This window comes from Oreochromis niloticus, linkage group LG3, assembly GCF_001858045.2.
Source record: "Oreochromis niloticus isolate F11D_XX linkage group LG3, O_niloticus_UMD_NMBU, whole genome shotgun sequence".
Classification (NCBI taxonomy): domain Eukaryota; kingdom Metazoa; phylum Chordata; class Actinopteri; order Cichliformes; family Cichlidae; genus Oreochromis; species Oreochromis niloticus.
In genome coordinates, this window is record NC_031967.2 from 22,618,941 (window position 1) to 22,641,569 (window position 22,629).

Below are 22,629 nucleotides of genomic sequence, written 5' to 3' on the forward strand. Positions count from 1 at the left end.
AAGATCACACTGCCTAACAGAAACTGTAATAATACCTTTTTAATGCCATTGTTATATGTTTTAAACTGCAGGATGTGTGATGTAAAATGAGCTAGAAAAAGGTGGTTTTATTTGAAGCTTTTCAGAAAATAAAATAAAAACATTGTGAATTGCCACTCTGCCGCATACTACACTTTTATGACTGTAAACACAACCTTCAAATAGTGTTGTGTTTAATAACGGGAAGTTTCAGCAATGTTTAAGGTAGAAAGAGTTAAGTTCAGGTTTATTAATGTGTGTCCCCAAATATCTCAAACCAGAAACTTAGTCAGTGACTTTACGTGTCTGAGCCGCATCCATCTGTGGGTTGTATGAAGATGGTACATTCCACATCCTGTTCCTAAGCTGGACAGCACAGTTACACCCATAGAAACAGTCTTTCTCTGCAGATGTCTTAGACACACACACACACACACACACACACACACACACACACGCTTTTCCTTCCTTCAGTGGGGTATATAAGGAGAAGCAGAAGACTCCTGCACGGGGCAGCAGCAGACCGACTCCAACCAACAACAGCTTTTCACTACAACTTCAGCTGAGGTGTGTCTGTGTCCGCTCTACATTTTGAGCTCTTTCCATATACGAAGGTTGACTGGTAAGTAAAAGCTTTGGTGAAACTATTTTACTACACTGAAATTCCTTCGCAGTTTGGCAAATGTTTGTTTATAACTTCCAGATATGAAGACGCAAATGTATTTGCATCTGGGAGTCATTTAAAAACTGTTGTTGTGCAATCACAACAACCCTTAGTGAGTCTAACAAAGCTTCTAGCACATCACTATGTGCCCTAACATCACTCTTACTGATACACTTTGTTGCATTTTAATTTAGTTATGTAGTTGGATCACATTTTCACATTTTCCACCAAATTAACTAAATGTAATAACCAGTTGGTTATAACTTGAACCTGCAGTAACTGTGGGAAAATGAGCAGAGTTATTAATATATGTGCAAATGAAAAAACTAACCATAACCAGAGGTTAATCACTAACTATATACATGCTGCCTCTATAAACTATTTAATGCATCCCAGACTTAGTCTGCTTAAATAAAGGCTTTAACGAGAGTCTTTGGGTCTTTTCAGGGTTTTATTGTTTTACCTGCAGGGTTTTTTTTTCTGTGTCAGCAGTTGCCCCAAAACACTGAAAAAAACAAACACATGAAGCACTCCAGTGTTATTTGAAAACAGAGAAGCAGTGTTGTAAAGTAATTATGATTACAGTTATTCATTTTATGACAGTTTTGCAGATTCACTTCAGCATTCACAGTGTCATACTTTATTCCAATCCACTAACTTTTTGAGTTAGGTTAATTGTGTCCTTTTTGCTTAAATATATTCATTTGGTGGGTATTATTAGTCTCCCAAGTTAATATTTTACTAAATATGACCGTATAATAGCTCAGCTGCAAAAAGAGAAAAGGTAATGACCACTGTGGTGACTAATCAAAGTGCTGGATTCAAACTTGGCCCTAGGTGTGAATAAACCAAAAGGATGCAAACAGAGACAGTTGGTGTACTCAGTGACTCATTAAATCCACAAAACAAGAAACAGGACAAAAATGACATCAGCCGTTCAGCCCAGATGGGGGTTACCAAAACCCTGCTTGCAACAGGCAGAGTGGGCTGCCACTGCTGTGCAGGAAGGCGTGCAGCTAGTGCCATAACGATTACATAAGTATAGGAAAGGCTGATTTAAGCATTATATACACAAGTGCTGTTTTCATAAGATGCTTGCAGGGTGCACACTACATGGAGTCTGTGGTAAAAACACCTGGCTCAGAGTAAAACCCACTGTTGTATAATGTGGGGGTGTGTGCTGGATGACTCATCATACAGCACAGTGAGCGCTCTGTTTTCACCTGAACCACCAGTGGCACAGATTGCCTCTGTGGGATGCCTTGGAAAGACAGAGTGATGCAAAGTATCATTAAGCCCAATATAACCTACACAATTTGAAATATTCCATGCATTATGGCACAAAACTTAATGTGGGAGGACCTCTTGGAGTGGGCATGCTGGTTGAAGCTTTCATCCCCAGTAAGAGGAAATACATGTCAAACAGCTATGCAAAGTTATACCTCTGTTTTTTTGCCTTTACTCAGGTCTTACTGAAAGCAAGGCTCTTAGCAACAGTAGTTGCATGATTAAGCCAAAAACAACCCGAAGCCTCGAGGGCGTGAGGGGTGTGACTTTGTCATTAAATAAACCCAGCTGTATTTTCTCTATATTGGAAAACAGTTTATCTACACATGGATCCAAAGGTCAAACGTGCAAACATGCAAGTTATCACTTTATGCATCATAAAGCATAAATCACAACCTGATATTCCCATTCATCCTCATCACAGTACTTACTCTGATGACTTAAACTCTCCAAGCAAAGGGTAATTTACTGGGAACTTGCAGTTGAGCCGGTGGATATCCAATCAAATAATTCCTCTCCTGGCCACCATCTATTGTTTATGAATGCAGGTCATTTTAAAAAGCTAACAAAAGGCACATTATCATCAGAAAACAACCACTGGATTTGAGATTGGAGTTCAGCAAATGCGATCCTCCTTTTACTCACTGTTTGCCAGCATGCAGAAAAGGCTGCTCCGATGTGATTGGCTAATAAAACACAGACCACAAGTGGCTGCTGAGAGAAACCACACATTTCCAGTAATGAAAAGCTTGTCCTTTGTCTCCAGATTATGTATGTGAATGCAAAGAGTAGCAAGCTTACAACCATAATCAGAGAAGTTACATTATCAAATACAATGTGCGTCCCAGGGGGGCTCAACCCACCAGCTCTTTGGTTGAAATAGAAACAGGCTGAACTACGGGGCTGCAGAGTGTGCTGTGTCTTCCTGTCTAATGTACCTTTATTTGCTCTTAAGTTATAGAAGCTGCATCTTTACATCTTTTCACTCATTACTGATTAAACAGCCAGGCTCTGTTAATCCACAGCTTTATTTCCTGAGTTTTTGTATGAAAGTTTTGATATCTGAACTAAGAGTGACTGCACTGCTAAAGCAGGAAAACTTTCATGAGTGGGCTCTAACCACAAAGGTAACAGTCGAATGTGCCAAAGAAACAACCGCAGTTTGAAAACACTGAGGTCACAGTGTGGCTTACTATTAGCATCACGAAGACACCTATACGTGGATTAACCATGAATTAAAAGCAAAAAGTTATCGATTTACACCAGTGGCATCTTGCTTTATGTCACAACCTTTGTGTAATCTGACCTGATGTTAGCAAAAAACAACTTTGAACAACTACAGACTGTTCGCTTTTCTGTAAACTCAAACAGACTCAACCTTTTGAGCACCAGTGACAGATATGACTGGCCCAGTAAGTTAGAATATGTAAGATATGGATATAAAATGCCCCAAACCACCTAAAGATTCAGAATTAAAAGTTAAAAAAAATTATAAATATCACTGTAATAAAACCATGTAGTTACATTTCAAACATTTGGGACTAAATTACTGCCACTGTATAACTTACAATCACTGGTACTACTAGTAATAACGCATACTCCCATTTTTAAATCCCCTCATAACGATTTCAGGAGCTTTGCTTTTGTTTTCTGCCACAGCTCAGCTTCATGTACCTTTATCATCTACAAAATGTTGTCTTCTTTTCGTCTTTCTTTGGTATTTATGACTAATCAATATCTGTCTTAATTAATTTATTCATTTGTTTATTTAGTTGAATCTGTCTGTCAAAGCACTTTGCAAACTGCCTTTTTAAAGCTGACATGTAAATAAAGTCTATTAATATTATTGCCAAACTAAGTAATCTTACTTCAGTAAACACAGTGAAGTAAGATTCTTTGTGGTTTCCGTTCATGACTGGAATAAGTCTCCTTTTTCTTGTTAGACATGATAAATGCTCTGTGCTGAAGCTTATGTCATTTGTTCCACGTTCTGTAACCACAAAAACAAACATTATTTGTGGAGTGAAAATAAATCACGTAACACTAAAATTGTCTTTCTTGACCGGGAGCTTACAGGAATGGGAGTGTCTATAAACCAAGTCCCTATCCAAGCCACAAACACACATGCGAGCCATGTGTGACATAAAAGATATAACCCACCGCAGTATTTATCGAGGCATGTGGAAGGTTTGGTCACTCCCAAACTTCATCCTAGCATGTGATCTTTTTGGACAGTTAATCTATCTATATATGTATGAAAGTCTTTCTACACTTTTTCCAGAGGTGCAGATCAATTTGAAAACAGGCCTTTATGAGCTGGACAGATGATAGATGAATAATAAATAAAAGGAGATGGTTGCACAGCTGCTTTGTAGCTCCTGGAACGCTGTCGGTCTTTAATTGTATTATGGAGGCGATCCAGAGTCTCAGAGTAGGAACCAGCTTCTACCCTAGGTGTAATCAAACATTTGACCTCTGACCCTCTCACCATTTAGCGTGCCATAACCTTGGACTCTGTCAGTCTGTTCTACCGTCATTTCTACAAGTTTAGTTTCCAGTTGATACTTACACTCCTGTGCCAAAGCACATTCTTCTTCTATATCCTAATATTCACATTCTTTATGTTCTTACAGATTTTACTTCAGTCTGTGGCATATGCACAGATTTGGACTTGTTTAAAGTTGCATGACATTGTTGTACATCCTCCAAATACTGTATGAGGATAAAGTTGAACTGAACCGAGTGTTTAAGAGCTTTTAGATAAAACTGACTATAATATTTCAGTCTGGCGTTGCTAATAATGAAGTATCACACATCCTCTCTTCCCTCCTAGTTTCTGTCTGACATCACCCACCCTGAGCAATCACTACCATGTCTGATGAAGCTACCACCGCGACTCCTTCTCCTGCTCCTCCCGCTCCCACTGGACCTCCTCCCAAAGTGACAAACCGCGGCCGCTCCGCAGCTCCCGCTGCCAGCGCCAACTCTGAGACAAGCGATATCCCCGAGTATGAGTACTTTATTCAACCAGGCCCCAGAGGATATCCTCCTCTGACAGGTGAAAGAGGAATTTTGTGGCATGTGTGTGTTTATGTATGTGATACGGTTTTTGAAAATATGCATGCATTCAAGTGAGAAAAAAGTCCAGAAAACCCAAAGGGGAAGGAGCTTGTCAGATCATCTAAAGAACTGGATGAGTCTGTTTGTCTCGACAGTCAGCTGTTATTTATAGAAAATTTTAAAAAAATGTTTTTTGAAGACACAGTGGGTCTTCTGTGGACAAGATAAAGCCCCTTTCCTGTCAGTTTCCAGTAGGTTTTACGCATGACTGACACATGAATGACGTCCAAACGGGATAAATTCTGCTCACTTCCTGCTGCGTGTCACTGCACTGCAGTCTGAATTACTGTCAAAGAGCTGCACACACAGATATCCAGATGTGACAGGAATTTATGAATGCAATGACTGGAATTACACCAGTAAACAACCACAAATGAACAGTCGACTGAATTTCCCTATTGACCCACCACTTATGTTTTTAATAAGGAGAGAACAGTTCAAACTGTGTTCCCGAAACATATCTTTTCATCACATAAACTGTTGACTACGACCATCCAAAGGCTTTCTGTGGGAGGCAAAGCACAAAATAACAGTGACCTTTTCAACCACTGAGGTGTAATATTAAGCCAGAGATATAGCCAAGTTAAAGTTTTCAGATAAGGTCATTTGAGGACTCTCAGCTCAGCCGTCCCCACTGTACGTGAATAAGCTTGATAAAGTTTTAAACTTTTGAAGAACATACTGGGTTGACTTCTGAATATCACGCAGATCAGAAGTGAGAAAGTCACCTTTCTCACTCACTATGTGCTAATAGACCTCTCTGCATCGAATCATATCTGTTATTAATCTCTGTCTCTCTTCCACAGCATGTCTTTATCCTGTTTTCCTTCTTTCACCCCAACCGGTCGCAGCAGATGGCCGCCCCTCCCTGAGCCTGGTTCTGCCGGAGGTTTCTTCCTGTTAAAAGGGAGTTTTTCCTTCCCACTGTCGCCAAAGTGCTTGCTCATAGGGGGTCATATGATTGTTGGGTTTTTCTCTGTATTTATTATTGTGCTATCTACTGTACAATATAAAGCGCCTTGAGGCGACTTTTGTTGTGATTTGGCGCTATATAAATAAAATTGAATTGAATTGAATTGAATCAGAAACAATATAAAAAAAATGTTTTTCTAGAAAAATGCTGTTTTTTTTTCTGGAAGCTCACTGCATGATCAGGAGCTGATTTCCATTTTCTCTACAGATGCTTCTCTTAATTTTCTGTCACTCATCTAAATTCCTCCAAATTAAAATGGCAATTACTGTCCTCTTGTGGTAGGAAAAATTTAATTAATCTATTCTCTGCTTTCTATCTTCGTTTGTCCCCTTTCCATTCAGAATATCTGGACATCTGGGATGTGGACATGATGAAAAGGCCTGATGAAAGCAACAAGATAGCTCATCACACCATGCTGTACCACTCCGACTATCTAATCGTGCGCAGAGGACAAGAGTTCCAGGTCAAGATCATCTTCAATCGTGCCTACAAACCTGCTGAAGATAAGTTCGCTTTGGAGTTCGTCATCGGTGAGTCAAACCCACTGAGTACTACTCTTATCTGACATTCTCTGTGGTCCCCATGGAGCAGGTGGTCAATAAATTATTAAGTAGTTTTAAAGTAAACAACTAAGGGCTTAAAGGTACTTTTTGTAATTACCTTTTACAGAATTAAACTAAAAACTTCACTACCAGGGGCAAAATTTTACCAGGTAAATGTGTTGCAATCCAAGAAACTTGATTCAGATCCAGATCAGATCCACTTTCTGGGATTTCCTTAGCCGGATTATTGGGCATGCATCAAGCTGGTGTTTTGACATTTTCAAATCTGTGCTTCTCTTTAAGTTTTAATATTTCTTTTTAACCACCCTGATCTGTTTCTCTCCTTGTCAGGCTTTAAATTTCTTCCAGGCCACTGTGACAAATAAAAATGTAAGAATGTGTTCTTAAATGAAGCTTTCACTGATTCGCTGCACCATCTAGTGGTGCAAAGTACTATTACATGCAAAATCCAACGTGTCTCTGGTGCTACCTCAGTTTTGCATTCTGTTAATAATGTTAGTTAAGTTTGGAAGATTTTTAGAATATTTTTAGATAAAAGGCTTTATGTGTCCTTGACCCAACGCAGCTGATTTAAATGGCTAAATTACTTCCTCAACATGTCTTGAAGTTATCCAGAAGCCTGGTAATGAACTAATCATTTGATTCAGGTGAGTTGACCCAGGGTGATATCTAAAACCTGTAAAGGTGATCATGTAAATGTGCTGATGTTTGCTGCTCCCTCAGGCTCCAGCCCTCAGTTCAGCAAGGGCACCTACGTCCCTGTCTTCCCCACAAGGGAGCGTCAGACCACCTGGGAAGGCCGCATCACAAACACCTCTGACAACGTGGTCACCATGGCCATCACCCCAGCAGCAAACTGCATTGTGGGGAAGTACCAGATGTATGTTGCCGTGGTGACACCTTATGGCATCCGCAGGACCAGGAAGGAAAGCAGCAGGGACATGTACATCCTCTTCAATCCCTGGGCGGCAGGTGTGTTGTGTTGTTTTGTTTTTTTACGTGTGTGTCTTTTAAAGTCTGAACTGTAACATCACAGATTGGCTTTCGTCCTACTCAAGCACCCCACATGTTGTCTTCCTTCAGAGGATGCTGTGTTCCTGGATGATGAGACGGAGAGGCAGGAGTGTGTGATGACCGAGATGGGGATCATCTATCACGGCGCCTATGATGACATTGCTGAGAGGGACTGGAACTATGGACAGGTAGGAGAAAACCCCAGTGAGGCTCTTCAGGATTTATCAGTTAAGTCTTATGACTGACCTGCAGGTTTTTATGCCTAGTTCAACTATGGAATCCTGGATGCCTGTCTGTACATCATGGACCGGGCTGAGATGCCCATCACCAACAGAGGAGACCCCATCAAGGTTGTCAGAGTAGCCTCTGCCATGGTGAGAGCAATGCTGATATGACTGCTGCTTTCCCTTACCCTGTGTTGAATCAGAGCAGTGGATATCTAAAGCCTGGTCGTTTTCCTTGCAGCTGAACTCTCGGGATGATGAAGGCGTGTTGGTGGGGAACTGGAGTGGTGACTACACCTACGGAGTGGCGCCCACTTCCTGGACAGGCAGCACGGACATCCTGCTCACCTACAACAGCAGCAAGATGCCTGTCTGCTACGCTCAGTGCTGGGTGTACGCTGCGGTTTTCAACACCTGTGAGAGCTTTACTGGATCCAAGTAGCTCAAAAATAACTGTCAATTTCAAACTATTTATCTATTTATTTATAAGAACTCTGTGGGGAAAAACAAATCTGTTAAGGAAGGTTCAGCATAAGTTGGATATATATAACAGCATAATGGCCACTACTCGGTGACTGCTCTGGTTGGAAAAAGAAAAGGGAGAGCCCTTTGGCTCCCTTCATCTTTGACCTCACAAAAAATGTTCATAATAATGAGTTTATGATCTCTAGTTTCAAGCCTTACTTACTATAACGTGTTAGAACTTAATTTTTTAAGCTCTTGACTCCCACCCTTGTTTTTCATTTGACTGTAAGTTCTGCCTCTGCATTTCAGTCTTACGCTGTCTGGGCATCCCGTCCCGGGTCGTCACCAACTACTACTCAGCTCATGACAACGACGGAAACCTGAAGACTGACATAATCCTGGATGAAAACGGCAAGATCGATCGAAACAGAACCAGGGACTCTATCTGGTACTGAAACTTTCCATTTAACAGATATCTTGATATTTGTCTTAGTGCATTCCTGTTGGTAGTTGTGTGTTAACACACTTCGACCAGAGGAAATCAGAATCAGATTGCTTTGTTGTACAAAATGAACTGTATATGCCAAAAGTAAAATATCTCACAAAGCGCACACACATACACACAACACAGAAGTATTTTTGTAGGAGCATCAGTTAATCAAGTAATAAAAATAAATGTGCTTGATTCTGAAAATATACTTGACTACATGAAATCATTGTCATAATCTAATTATATAATAATAAGAAGAAATCTTATTATTAGACACAAACTCAACTGGACTGTATAGTTACCACTGGGTTTTTTGGGGGGCGGGGCAGGAACTATCACTGCTGGAACGAGTGCTACATGTCCAGACCTGACCTCCCACCTGGCTTTGGGGGCTGGCAGGTTGTGGATGCAACACCACAGGAGACCAGTGATGGTGAGCAAAAATTAGGCAATGATTCCTGAATTAATAGGTTGTTCAAAAAAAAGAAAAAAAGGTTAGGAAATTCTATAATTTGTTCCCTATGTTTTATCATATAATGTAGGGTTAGGTCAAAGCAGTGTAAAAGGAGAGGCAAATGTTTTTTGTGCTTTTAATCAAGCTGAAAGAAAATACAAAATATTGAATTTTTGATTTTTCCTTTGTAATCCATAAAGGCATGTACAGATGTGGACCTGCATCAGTCCAGGCCATCAAGCACGGACAGATTTGCTTCCCATTTGACGCTGCGTTCGTGTTTGCTGAGGTGAATGCCTTTCGTATTGGTTCCTGTAAAAGGTTTCTTCCTCTTTCTAGAATTACTGAGATTACTGAGTGTTTGTATTTAATGATGTCGCTCACTCATTGTTGTGTTTTATGACCAATAACCAGGCAGTTTGATGACAGAATGCACACAGTATTTGTTCTTACAGTGCCTATTTCTTTCCTTCTACAGATTAACAGTGATGTGGTGTTTCATTCCCGGAGGAAAGACGGGACCATGGAGCCAGTCAGAGTGAACCGAACTCATGTAGGCCGCCTGGTTCTGACCAAATCTCCGGGAGATGTGACTCGCCGCGACATCACGGATCAATACAAATTCGCTGAAGGTCAGGGACTACATCGAACACAAATGTCAGTGTTTCAGGAAGCAGCAGATCTGTTTTCTGTGCTGGAGCCTGAGCTCAGAAAGCCACTGTAAATGAAGGAGGAGCTTTAATATGTGCAAACATGAATGCAGTCACCTTGACATCATGAAATAATGAAAAAAAAGAAAAGAATTGGAAACAAATTTGAGCAGAAACACACAGTTAGGCTTCATTTTTACAGTGATGGATTATCCTGCCCCGCCAGTCTCTAAGTCAGTGTTTAAATCCTTGAAGCTGAAATGCCAGGTGGCAAGTTCAAACGGGAGAACAGCTCATTGTTGGCACTCTTGAATGCTGTCGGGCATCATGAACTCCAATGTGGTTGCCAGATTAGGCAGTGTTTTTAGGAAAACACCATGAATTTGAATGCTTTTCATTTGGAAATCAGCTCCATTTGGCATCATTCTGCCTTGTCTCTATCCACAGTCGGTACTCTGGACCAAAAGACTCCTGGTGCTTCATTTATCACAAACTGGGCAAGGATTAGATGATTCTGAGCCAAGACCATTTTGAAAATGCAAAGCAAATAAAAAAAGACCTGACGTCAGAATTTTTCTGTTAATATACAAACACACTAATATATTTCAAACGCCCAACACAGGCAGCACAGAGGAGCGGACAGTCCTGGAAAAAGCAGAGGAGTACGGCTGCAAACGAGAGAAGTCCAGCCCTCCCGCGGCTGATGTGGACGTGGTCCTGCCCAACCTGGAGATCAGCGTGGGTGACAACTTTGAGCTGAATGTGGAGTTCATAAACAAGAGCGATGAGCGCCGCACTGTGGACGCCTACATCAGCGGGAGTGTGGTGTATTATACTGGAGTCGCCAGCACCGAGTTCCTGTTCCTGACCCCCAGGGTGGCGATTGACCCGAAAACAAGTGAGTCAGGCGTACAGCATGGAAATGAAGAGGCAGAGTCATGAAAGCACGGATGATTACCAAATGTATTGAACTGTTTCAGTGTAACCCTGAGTTATGCACAAATGTCTGCCTCGATGAGTATTTAATCCTTTATCTCATCTCTAACTTTGATTTAAGGAAATATACACACATCTAAGTAGAAATGTTTTTATATTTAACAGATAAGAAGGAGGTGGCGAGTGTGGAGTCGAAGAACTACATGAAGCGTCTGGTGGAACAAGCTAATCTCCACTTCATTGTTACGGGGAAGATCAGAGAGACCGGTCAAATCATCACCGCAATGAAAGTCGTCACCCTGCGCAACCCCAAACTCATCGTAGAGGTCTGAAATGATTCCTTGTGGTTGCCCTGAGAGGTCAAACGCACTGCATCTTAAAGAAATGCTAGCAAATAGAAAACCGCTGCGAAAGCACACAAACACAACGGAAGTTGAATAAAAAACTACAGAAACAAAACAAAGAAATACCACAATCTAAAAAATAAATAAATAAATAAATAAATCATAAAACGAAATGAAGTGTTTCACAATTTTGTGATGGAAAAGCTGTGGAAGTGACAAGCTAACAGTAAACGGCTAATAGCAAACATATGACTCGTGGTTAAAACACGTTACCTGCATCCTTTCTTTCCTCTCAACAATGATGAACCCTCTGCTTCTTTTAAGTGTGCCTCAGTGTAGTCCTGCACGTTTCTTCTCTGCTGCAGTTGGTCCGTCATGTTATCTTGTCCCCAGAAACACTTTGTTTCACTATTTATTTATTTTTAGTTCTTAGAGTTTTTTTCTATTTCCGATGTGTGTTGTGTGCTTTTGAAGGATTTTTCTCTTTGCTGGTGTTTCTTCAGTTGCAGTGTGGATCCTACATCACATTAAAGACAAACCTGGTTGCACTCAGGCAGACGGTTTACTTTGCTTTCATTACATGTTTGATGTCCTGTTTATCATATGCAAAGCTGGATTTTAGGGGTGATTTTTTACATTTCCTATGTGTACTTCAGGTGTCTGGTAAAGGCAAAGTGAGTGAAGAGATGATAGCAAATGTGGAGTTCACAAACCCCTTCAGCTTCAACCTGGAGAACGTCTACATTCGCATGGAAGGACCTGGGATGATGGAGCCAAAGTCCAGGTATTACAGGTGAGTGATGATGAACAACTCAGTTTGTATAAAATATTTCCACACAAAACCAAAACAGGTTTCAGTTTCACTTCATCCTATTGGATCTTTCCAGATTAAAGATTTTATAACCTCCAAATAGTAGCAAAAGGAGAAAAAACCCCACACCTATTGCAAAGGCTTCTGCTTCTTGCTTTAGTATTTTTGACGTGTTTATCTTTTCTCAGGCTGATCACAGGAGGCTCTTCTCTGACCTGGACCGAGTATTTCACTCCGCAGAGGGCCGGGACAAGCAGGGTGATCGCCACTCTGGACTGTCCTGCTCTCCGGCAGGTCCACGGCCAGGCGTCTGTCACCATCAGCCCCTGAGAATCCGAGAACATGAAGCTAAATAAACGGATATTCATTTATCCGTTCATTCTTCAGTTATTCTTTTATCACATAGAGGCCTATATCGTCGTTATCCAACTCCAGTTTTTCAGCTATATAGCTTTAGCATTGGTGATATGTTTTTTGAAATGCTGCAGATAGTAGTAAAATTAATAGTTAGTAGCTAGATGGCTTGTATTTTAAACATAGATTCAGTTTTGTAGTAAATGAAAACACAAGGAAGGTTGACTTGCTTTTTTTGATATATGGGAAAGCTATCTTTTTGACCCTTTGACAAAGTGAATAATTTTTAGCTCTAAAATTAGTACATTTACATTAATTTTTGATAATTGTTTGGCCACTAGGGGGGAGAATTACTCCAAAGAAAACATATCGAGCCACAGACAAGAAAGATTATCATCCATTGGAGCTATTATCTCATCACTCATGTGTTTAACGCTCATTTTACCACAGTTAACATTTTAAACTACTATACCAGATGGTTTGCTATGTTCAGCAGTTACTCGATTATGAACTGAATAAGTTTTCATATGTGTTTGCTTAATTTGATCACAATTTAATTAAATATCACAGTTTCTTTTTAAATGTTGATCACTCACCTCCTCTAATTTTTCCTTTTTCAAGAATGGACCACACAGTCATACAGTAAATCTTTATTAGGGTTATGTGCCATGTTCTCAGATTAATTAGGTGTGATTCAAAGTGCTTTACACTTGGCAAAGTGAAGATGTAAGGTGCAAATTTTTGCCAAATAAAAAATAAAAAACGGCATGATTGTGTAATATGTTTCCAGTGTTTATGTACATATATCTAACTTTTCTACTTCAGTAGCAGGTCAATAATTAAGCATAAAATCAGACATAATTCAATACTTAAGAAATAAACTCGTCATTTCATTAAATATAATTGTTTGTAGTGTGAAATGTACATATATAAGTTTTATATTTTTCTTTTTGGATTTTTCAGACACCTTCATTTGTCAACAGTGGAAAAACTTTTCCTTTACTCTCACTTGAATGTGATGAGGTAGTCAGGGTACGCTTGGTTGTCATGAAATACAACATACATGCTGGGGTTATCTATTCTGTCTACCACACTGTCATAGCGGTCGTGAGGCTGCTGGGGGTTTCGAGGTGGAGGCACCTTCATATCACTTTGGCCCTGAGTGTAGACGCCTGTGAGGACTCGTGCGACGAACATTAACTGAGAACCATCAGCAGCTGGCTTGGAGTAGGTGGGGTGGGCTGAGTAGTTGGCATTTACAGCAAAGTAGGTCCCACGACCGTATGAAGTTGCTGAGTGTAGGAAGAAAAAAAGAAAGTTAACAACAGGTGATCCTCTTTAGACTGTAGCGTCTTGCAACATCAATCACATGATACCGCTCAGCCTCCTGGCAGTAGATTCTTTAGGTGTCACAAATACCCTGGAAGTACAAGCTGTAGAACACAGAATTACTAGTTCACTGTACTGTTACTTTCATATCTTTCACCAGGTGTTTAGACTACACTGTTGACTGTAACTGACATGTTTTATTAGTGCATGCAGGAACATAAAAATATCTTTTCAACCCGATAAGGAATCAAGTGCTGTTATTGTACTAGGCCTGAAAACACCTCCACAGTCACATAAAATCCCAGTTTTTATGTGTCCCAAAGCCATAAATGCTTACTAATGTTTAGACAAACACAATGTGTTTGACTGCAATGTGCCCAGGTCTTGTGGTTGCAAAAAAAAAAAATGCAACCCTTCCAAACAAGTCATACTCTTTCAGTCATTTTCTAGTTGTACGGTGATGAACTTTAATATTTTAACACGCTAACGAGACCTGTAGAGTCTGAGATGTAGCTTTTTGGTATTTTGCAATTTCTTTGAGCATTGCAAGATCTTGATCTTGGGGCAAGTTTGCTGGGACGTCCAACCCTAGGAAGACTGTGGTATTGTGTTGACACACACCTGAATACTCTAGACCAGCGGTCCCCAACCTTTTTTGGGTCATGGACTGGTTTATAACATACAATATTTTGTGTGTCAGTCTGTGAAATACAACAAAATAAAACCAGTACTGGTACCCCCCCAAAAAAGAAGAAAAAGAAGGGAAAAGACCCAGGAAAACCAAGTTAATGATAAAAAAGATAAAAAAAATAATGATAAAAAACGATTGCCAAAACTTCTGTTTTTATAGAAATACTTTATAAAGGGGACACTTTGGCTTTCATACACTGCTTCCTCCTTTTGGCTTAATTTTTGTTAAATGAATAATGAAACTTAATATACCATATCTTCCTGTCATCTGAGGTTTTATTTACTTAATTTTAAGACTGCTAATGACAATGTTACTTTTATTATGCCCTGATAACTAAAACCTTTTAATGTAAAGACAATGTTTTTTCTTTCAACATTTAATTGTAACTCTACTTGTTTAGTTTAACTGCCATAAATGTAAATTATTTCAATTTGTTTAATTTATTGTGTATATGTATGTTTTCTTTTTCCTTTATTTATTGTTGTTTCTTTTGGGGTAGGAACTATGTTACTTTCTGTGTTGCGCATAGGCACCTTTAAGAGACGCAAAAGGGAAGTTAAGAAAGCATGTGCAAAGAAGTCGTAAGTTAAATAAGTCACAAAAAAGATTAAATAATCTGTTTCAAAGTGAAGCGAAGCTTTAAGAAGAGGCGAAAGAAGTTGAGGAGTGTTTTTTTGTTAAGTTTTGTTTAATTGCCTCATGGTTACATGCAGCCAGCGAGGTACATTAACTGTGTTTTGTTTAACGCATATTTGTTAACTTTGGTTTAAATGTTTATTTGTAATATTTATGCCTGGTCATTCTTTACGGTTACGTAATGACAGTTTGACTGTGGATTTTATGGTGGTTTGGAGGAGAAGTGTGATGGAAGAATAAATCCATCTGTGAATGAAGAACCATGGTGTAGTGTATTACCTGGAGGGAGTGATATTTAGTGTTTTGCAAATATTTGTGCAATTGTAAGAAGACTCCGGTGTTGACTTGGGTTGAGAACATGTTATTGGCACTGACAGTTTGCATGTGGTACTTTCCAAAAGCTTAAGAGATAAATGCTGGCATGTTCTGTAGTTGTGGGCTATAAAAAGACCATCACCATTTTGCCCAGCAAAGCGCCTGTTGAATCCAGTTTTCATTATGGAGTTGCAGTTTTCCTGGGTCGTCCCGTGGTACAGAAGTTTCTCCCCTGCTCCTCCCTCCTGTGCGTTCTTATCAGAAATGTGCTTCTTCTGTGCTTCATAGGCGCGACGCAGGTGAACATTCTGCAAACGCTCAATCTGACAAGAGAGAACAAGGCCAAAGGATCAACAAGCTGCCAAACAAGGTAGTCCAGGTTATTAATTACATCTGAGGGGTAGTTTTATGCTTATATATTCTCTGGGCCATAAAATGAGGCGTGCATCTCAGGTATGAGAAACATCTGTGTTATCAACAGCGATCAATTAATTACTTTAATACTGCAAATTATGTCGTCATCAATTCAGTGGACTTCAGAGATATGGTGGACTGAAACTAAAATCCTCCTAAAATCCCAAATGAATGAATAAATAAATACAATTGAATTAAATAAATAATATCTTTTAAATGGGGAAATTCGTTTGTTTATAAAATGTGACATTGACTGATTTCTTGTAACTTGAAATTATATTATGATTATATTATATATTTTATCCATTTTATATATGCATTTATTAGTTAAATATAATTTATTTACTGCTAAATGAAGTTTTAGCATCTCTGTACGTGGAAGTGAAGCACTGGAACAGGCTTAGTGAGGAACTGAAACAATGTCCCAGCATGACCGCTCTGACCGGTCGTTCACACCTGCTATATACACACAATTACTGGGAATTACTGTGAATATTATACATAAATATTAAAGCAAGTTAAAATAGAAATATCTATGTGTTCCACTTCATAGTTGCATAATATTTCATTAATAACATTTAATAGCATTGGTTGCACTGACTATAGAAGAATAAAGCATTGATGAAGCAGCATGCGTATAATAAGACAGGTAATATAAATAGAAACTGATGCAGGGAGAGCCACCCACCTTCATCACAGTTTTGGTGACAGTTCGTTTGAAGGCCTCCTTCACTGTCTGGTACTCTGCAGAGGAAGACTCCAGGGTAATGACCTTCATACTCTCACTGGCAGCCGTGCTGTCCCAGTACAGAGGGAAAGTAAAGTCTAAAAGAGACAAGCATATATACCATATACAGCATACACATGAGAAGACACAGAGAGAGCCTATGCTGGGCTTTATTATTTGCCATTTACTACAAATCTTGCAGTAAATACCAATCAACAAACAACAAATCAAAAAATATATATTTTCATGGGATGGTCTATGAATAAAACCAAAATGAAACTTGTAATAGAGCCTGTCTGACAACAATATAACACTCCTCCTAAATTAGACATGTAGACATGAAATAACAGGGCAATATGATCCTCAGTTATCTGCTCATGCGGGATTTTTATATTTCTTGTTTAAAAATGAACTGTTTATGGTTACTTTCATAATGACTTTTGCAACCTTCTTTACTTCAAACAGTTTTTTTAGTGTAATTATTTCTTTAAAAACCTTAAAATTTCTTAACATTTACCTCCCGGATTTCATACCCCGGCCCTCCGTTTTCCCCACTCCCTCATACAACACATCACTCATACACGTAGTGTCTTGATGGAGGGTTGTGGGTTGCGTTTCACACACCCCTGTTTCATACCCCCACATACACCTGCCGGGTACTGGACAATTCTTGGGCGGCTGGAGCTCGCGAACTTGAGCTTTTTTGCTCGCACCACAGTGGCTGGCCTCTAGCAGGGTCGGTTACCCGTTGCCTCTAGTACTCCGGGACTCTCAGGGCTCTAGAGTGTGACCAGTTTGGTCGCATATGCACCTTAGTTTTTCCATGGTGTGACTAAAAAAACATCCAAGGTCGCACCGGTGCGGTCCGTTCAGTACAAAAAAATAAAAAGTCTCCGCAATTCCGAAAGTCTCCGTGTGGTCAACAACAAACACATATTGTGGTCTAAACCAATCAGAGATAATCGGGTCCTTTGCGTGTGTGCGTTTGAAAGTGCAGGTGGATAGAGGTGAGTAGCTTGAATGAAGGGATAAAATGACTTCCGACAAGAAAGTCTCATTTCTGCTGTTTAATAGTGAAGAAATTTTAACTTAGGGGTGCCATTAATAAAACCTCTGTAACTTTCCTCTGCTTCACTTCAGCAGCATCAGGAAATGTTTATATGTTGATTCATGGTTTTCTTCAGTTTTTTGTTCTACTGCAGAATATTTTTAAGGTTATCTGCTATAAAAAGCCAGGCCAGGAAAATCTCCTTCATTTTGTCTGTTTTATCCTCAGTTACTTTGACTGAAAGGCATCTCCTGTGATGCTCACACCTCTGATGAAGTCTCACATGTATCAGTACTGATAAATGATCAGAATTACAATATTTCTGACTGTCAGAGTCAAAACTGAATTGAACCGAATTGAAACCTTGTGAATCAGAATCAAATGGATTATAGAAATCGGTGACGATACCCAATCCCTAGTGAGTTTTCTAGGCCCAACAAAGGTGAATGTAGCTATGGATAATGAGAAAAGATGAAAAAAACGACTGATAACTTTTTCGTTAAGCCCTGATCCGTCTGAAATTCATAGCCAGTGCTCTCACATGGAGCCATCAACCTCTGAACGCTGAAAAAACACAGTATATCCAGAAAACATATTATATGCACTGGCCAAGTGTGCCCTCTCCCCACTGCCTTTCACTGGCAGGCAGCAGCAAACAGGTCGTCAGAGGAGGCCGAGATTATGCCAAAGCACTTTAAGCACAAGCACTTTTTCAGTAAATTATCTTTCTTGTAGAAATGTGCTCCAAATACAGAACTTTGTGTTGACAAGATTATTTACAAATCAATACTGTCTGTATGGACAGAATTTTTTAAAAAGTGAACATGTAAAACTGTGGGGTTAAACGATGTGGTTGAAAAATTTGGGTGCACCTAACTTTTGTGCTGTTGGACCTAAGAAAAAAAGTTAGGTGCACCAGTGCAACTGAGGCAAAAAGTTAATCTAGAGCCCTGCAAACACACTCTGTTCTCACTTGCTCTCTCTCTCTCTCTCTCTCTCTCTCTCACACACACACACACACACACACACACACACATCTATGTATTTGTGATTTACGTACCTGTGCATTTGCAAATTTCTGTGTACCAGATGTTGTATGTTTGTTTTTCTTACAGGTGCAGCAGTTTGCTATACATTATTCATTTCTATTTCTACATTGTCCTTTCATTAAATCTTGATTTCATTTTGTCAGGTTTATATTGTTGATTGTTATTTATGATTAGAAATATTTAACCATATATGCTTAGAGGTGTATAATCGATTGTGTAGTGAGAGGATGTGTGATCCTTAGGAGTCTGCAAAGACTTTGTGTGCATTCCAGAGTGTTCTCACAATCTTAGGACCATGGGAAGAGGTTGTATCTTTTCTTGCTGATATATGGTATATATAGTGTGTGTGTGGGGGGGTATCATATATACCCCCCCCCACACACACACACACACACACATGTTAACACAACGCACAGGCAAGGTACTCTTTGTGTGTATGTATACGTCATATTTTAATGAACCTATTTATATTCATGTAACCTCAATAAAAGAGCAGTGTTACGGGGGAGCGGACGAGAGCAACTGGGGTCAAGCGAAGGAACGCCGTTTGTCCAGTTGGTCTCCCTCGTATACGAGAATCATAAAGAGCTCTGCTTGGTGTTCAATGCTTTTGTTGTGTAGTGTAGTTGAATTGTCTTGAACGTTCCAGCGAATAGGTTTAAGCTACAAACCTATCACATTTCATTGAAATCTCTTCAATAAATCATTAAATCAAAACCTTAACAATTGTTTGTTTTAACTTTATATTGCTCTCAAGCATCAAACTCTAGTATCAGTCAGGCTCTTTACACAACACTGAGATCTTCTCACCTGTCAGATTCTCAAGTCGCTTTAGCTTCGTTGTCTGTCTGTTCAGTTGCTGTGTGGCCACCATCGTCTGTAGATTAACCTCCCATGTGAGTCCCTGTGCATCTGTTATTTCTTCTGTTAATTCGTTGCTTTCCAGTTGGTGATTGGCTGTTCTAGGAAGTCTTTCCCAGTTACGGTTATGTGCCAGGATGCACCAAACCACTCGGAGGTACAAATCTTCCTCCTCCCTGACTCTCACCTCTCTAGCAAGAGCCATTAACTGACACTGATTCATTTTCTGCATCACCCGGGTGACCCCGTCTTTCAACCCACTCACTGTTAGGGTGCCAGACTGATCAGTTTGCATGAATAAACCCTCAGACTCCACCAGCTCCTTCAGCTCCATCATGTCATCCTGGTCGAGGGGTTCCAGTTGCTCCTTTGAGAAAGTGTTACTGGAGCACTGTGTTTGATATTGATGCTTCAGCTTTCCCATGGCATCGTCAACGTCCTTTTTGGAAAGACCCAGGAACGTGAAGACAGACTGCTGACTTGTAGAGTTGATATGGAGACTGCTGAGGTATGCACTCACAGAAGGAGGAGGCTGTTGTTGCTGCACTTGAACTGGAAGTACTGGAAGCACTGGAAGTACTAGAACAAATCAGTAAACGTTTTCAGTAAAATATTTTTAATCTGTTTTTATGTTAAAATTCACTATAATAAATAACCACACAAAATGTCAGTTTGTGAATACTTCTGTCACCTCTGTTGATGACAGCTGGGGAATACATCTGCATCGCTTCCTCTTTAAAAGCCAAGAAGACATCGATCTTAATCAGGATGAGACGGATGTCGGTGAGGCTGTTCATGATTGATGCAGATGACTTGATCCCTCGAAGAATGGCTCCTGCCACAATGGCAGGATTCAACCCTCCAGCTCCTGTTAAAACACCACTTGCATTTAGGTGTGTGTGTTTCACAACAAACAGACTAAGTAGAAATGCCAAACAAGATACTTACCAGCACACATGGCAGGAATTGCCACTGAGTTGTATTCATGCATTTCACAATAGTCAATGATATCACACACAAGTTGTTCAATGAGGACTTCATCCTGTCTTCCATGCACGTGTAAAATAGTTTTACAGGGGAAGTTTCCAGACTGGGTCACGAAAATTTCTCCTCGATTCACTCTTGCTGCACAGAAAGTCACACATGATGGATGAGTGAGAGGCAAATAAGTAAGATGAGAAGTAGCAGCTTCTCTTTTTCTCACCAGCTTTCAGTTCAGTATCCACCTCTGGTCCAGCTACAGTTAAGATGTCTTTGCATACTCCATCTGTAGAAGAAGTAAAATAAGAAAATATATATTAATGGTCTTACAATCTGTCAGTAAAGGCAAGTTTATGAAGCTGTGCTACATGCTAATCGTGTTCTAATTTTAGCATGCTAACACAGCTAATCAGCACCAGGACTGACTGGTGATGATGGTGGTTACTGACCTTTACATAACTATTACCATCCATTTTTTTAGTAACATGCCGACTTTTGCTACTGTAAAGTTTAGGGCAAGTTGCACAGTTGGTTACAAATAGATTTCGATTTGTTAGCATATAATAAAAATCACAAATGCCAACCTCATAGTAACAGTAAAGGAAAAGTTGGGGCTAGTTGGATCAACTCTGTAGACAGCAACAACAATAAGACACTTGATGCCACAGTATTATTTTAAGTTCCCTTTTGTGGCGCAGTTGAATACTTGCAGTGTAGTATCAGACATTCTACCCATTTAATTTCTTAGTCTTGCTTCCTGCTTACAGTTACTCATCAGCCCTATTTCCCCAAATCAATCCACATGCATTTATGAGAAATGGTACTCTAAGGTAAGTAAAAGGTTAATCCTTGCCAAACATTCTTGGCTAGAAATCAAACATTACTCATGCCAAGTACACACTACAGGCAGCATACCTGTTCACCTTTGTTCCCTGCCAGACTGTCACTGAGTCACTTATTTTTGTTACTGTTTGATAATCTCAGTCCTGATTGCTTTCCAGCACCTGTGCCTCAGAGTTCTGCATTTTGTCATCCACTAAGCCTGTTCCTGCTGAATGTGCCTAATATGCATTATGATTTCACATATATAGTTTCACACATATAATATGTAGCTGCTGGGATGATGACATTTTTTATATAATTTGGATCATTTCTTTATCTCATCAAGGTCTGTGTCATTGTTGTAAATTGTTTAAGATGTAGATTATTTATGTTATGTTATTTTATGTAGTTAAAGTTATGGTGCTTTTATTTTGAAAGTCAAGCTTGTTTACAAGTCTCGCTTTTTCCTTTCTGGAAGTCGGGGAAACACCTGTAAGTGTGGAGCAAGAATGAGCCAGTAATGTTCTTTATTGGAAGTCACGTTAAGTACAATGGACTTTAACTACACGCTTAAAAGGAAACCTCGGAAGAATGGTGACTAATTCCTTTTTTGCAGCCAACGAGGTATTTATTGGTCTATTTTGTTTTATTGTACAGTGTTATTTTAGGTGCTGTGTCTTACGTTGAGTCTTTATTTTGTTCATGCTGTGTAGTTTTCACGGTGGCTTTGGAGAGAAGTCTTCAAATAAACCAGTGACAGAAAATCACTTGCGTTTGTCTGTGCTTCGAGGGAATTATATAATATGTGAAACTATAACCATGATCAGTACTAGATCCCAAATACAAAAAATCATCTAGTTTTGCTGGCCCATGTGCATTAGAAAGTAGTGGCATAATTACTTATGCTGCTGGACCATGACTATGTATTTGTATTTTTGCTGAGTATATATAATTATATGGTTTTTAGCTAATATACGTGACCTACTCATAATGCTAGATGAAAACTTTGATCTTCAAAGATTGTATTCATATGGGCATCCCCATTTCTGTGCAGATATTAATGAACAGTTGTTTGCCTTTGCCATCCGTAAAGAGCTATGCTACCATTGTGGATAAAAATAATTTTACAGATGCAACTGGGTTGTCCTGCTCACTACACCTTCTTGTCTTCCCCAGTTTCACCTACCAAGGTCAAAACTTTTGAAGTTGGTTGTGTTCACCACAACATCTGTAGTCTCATTAGTGATGTCACCAAACACCACGTGTAGTTTAACCCCACTTCCCACTGTCATGATGATGTCATCTAGGTCGCTGGTGAGGGACCTGAAGATTGCTGAGAGTAACAACACCACACATTAGATTTTGTCTGATATTTAATCTGATGACTGA

General features: G+C 39.7%; 2 protein-coding genes across 6 annotated transcripts in view; one reads left to right on the forward strand and one right to left on the reverse strand.

Moving 5' to 3' along the window:
• Nucleotides 1–457: 457 nt before the first annotated feature.
• Nucleotides 458–13,143, forward strand: f13a1b (coagulation factor XIII, A1 polypeptide b). The gene is made up of 15 exons (XM_019353420.2): nt 458–640; nt 4,803–5,027; nt 6,404–6,592; nt 7,349–7,597; nt 7,709–7,827; nt 7,906–8,013; nt 8,105–8,279; nt 8,638–8,776; nt 9,148–9,251; nt 9,473–9,561; nt 9,751–9,904; nt 10,545–10,820; nt 11,024–11,184; nt 11,859–11,995; nt 12,202–13,143. The coding sequence occupies exons 2-15, from the start codon at nt 4,841–4,843 to the stop codon at nt 12,341–12,343; spliced, it is 2,229 nt and encodes a 742-aa protein (XP_019208965.1). The 5' UTR covers nt 458–640; nt 4,803–4,840; the 3' UTR covers nt 12,344–13,143.
• Nucleotides 12,888–22,629, reverse strand: part of LOC102081894 (poly [ADP-ribose] polymerase 14) — a 38,118-nt gene continuing 28,376 nt past the window's right edge. For 4 of the 5 annotated variants that reach the window (XM_025905499.1, XM_025905498.1, XM_025905497.1 and 1 more), the window contains 8 exons: nt 22,427–22,573; nt 20,642–20,704; nt 20,386–20,562; nt 20,129–20,305; nt 19,387–20,016; nt 16,441–16,577; nt 15,481–15,661; nt 12,888–13,659 (listed from right to left, as the gene is read on the reverse strand). In XM_025905499.1, coding sequence (XP_025761284.1) covers nt 13,373–13,659; nt 15,481–15,661; nt 16,441–16,577; nt 19,387–20,016; nt 20,129–20,305; nt 20,386–20,562; nt 20,642–20,704; nt 22,427–22,573 — 1,799 coding nt within the window. In that variant the 3' untranslated portion in view covers nt 12,888–13,372. The remainder of the gene's footprint in view (nt 13,660–15,480; nt 15,662–16,440; nt 16,578–19,386; nt 20,017–20,128; nt 20,306–20,385; nt 20,563–20,641; nt 20,705–22,426; nt 22,574–22,629) is intronic. The other variant, XM_025905500.1, reaches the window with a different exon arrangement.

Coding starts and splice junctions, on each gene's coding strand:
- f13a1b (XM_019353420.2), top strand. CDS start 4,841: ATGTCTGATGAAGCTACCACCGCGACTCCTTCTCCTGCTCCTCCCGCT. Junction 6,593..7,348: donor CGCTTTGGAGTTCGTCATCG/GTGAGTCAAACC, acceptor CTGCTCCCTCAG/GCTCCAGCCCTCAGTTCAGC. Junction 9,905..10,544: donor TCAATACAAATTCGCTGAAG/GTCAGGGACTAC, acceptor CGCCCAACACAG/GCAGCACAGAGGAGCGGACA.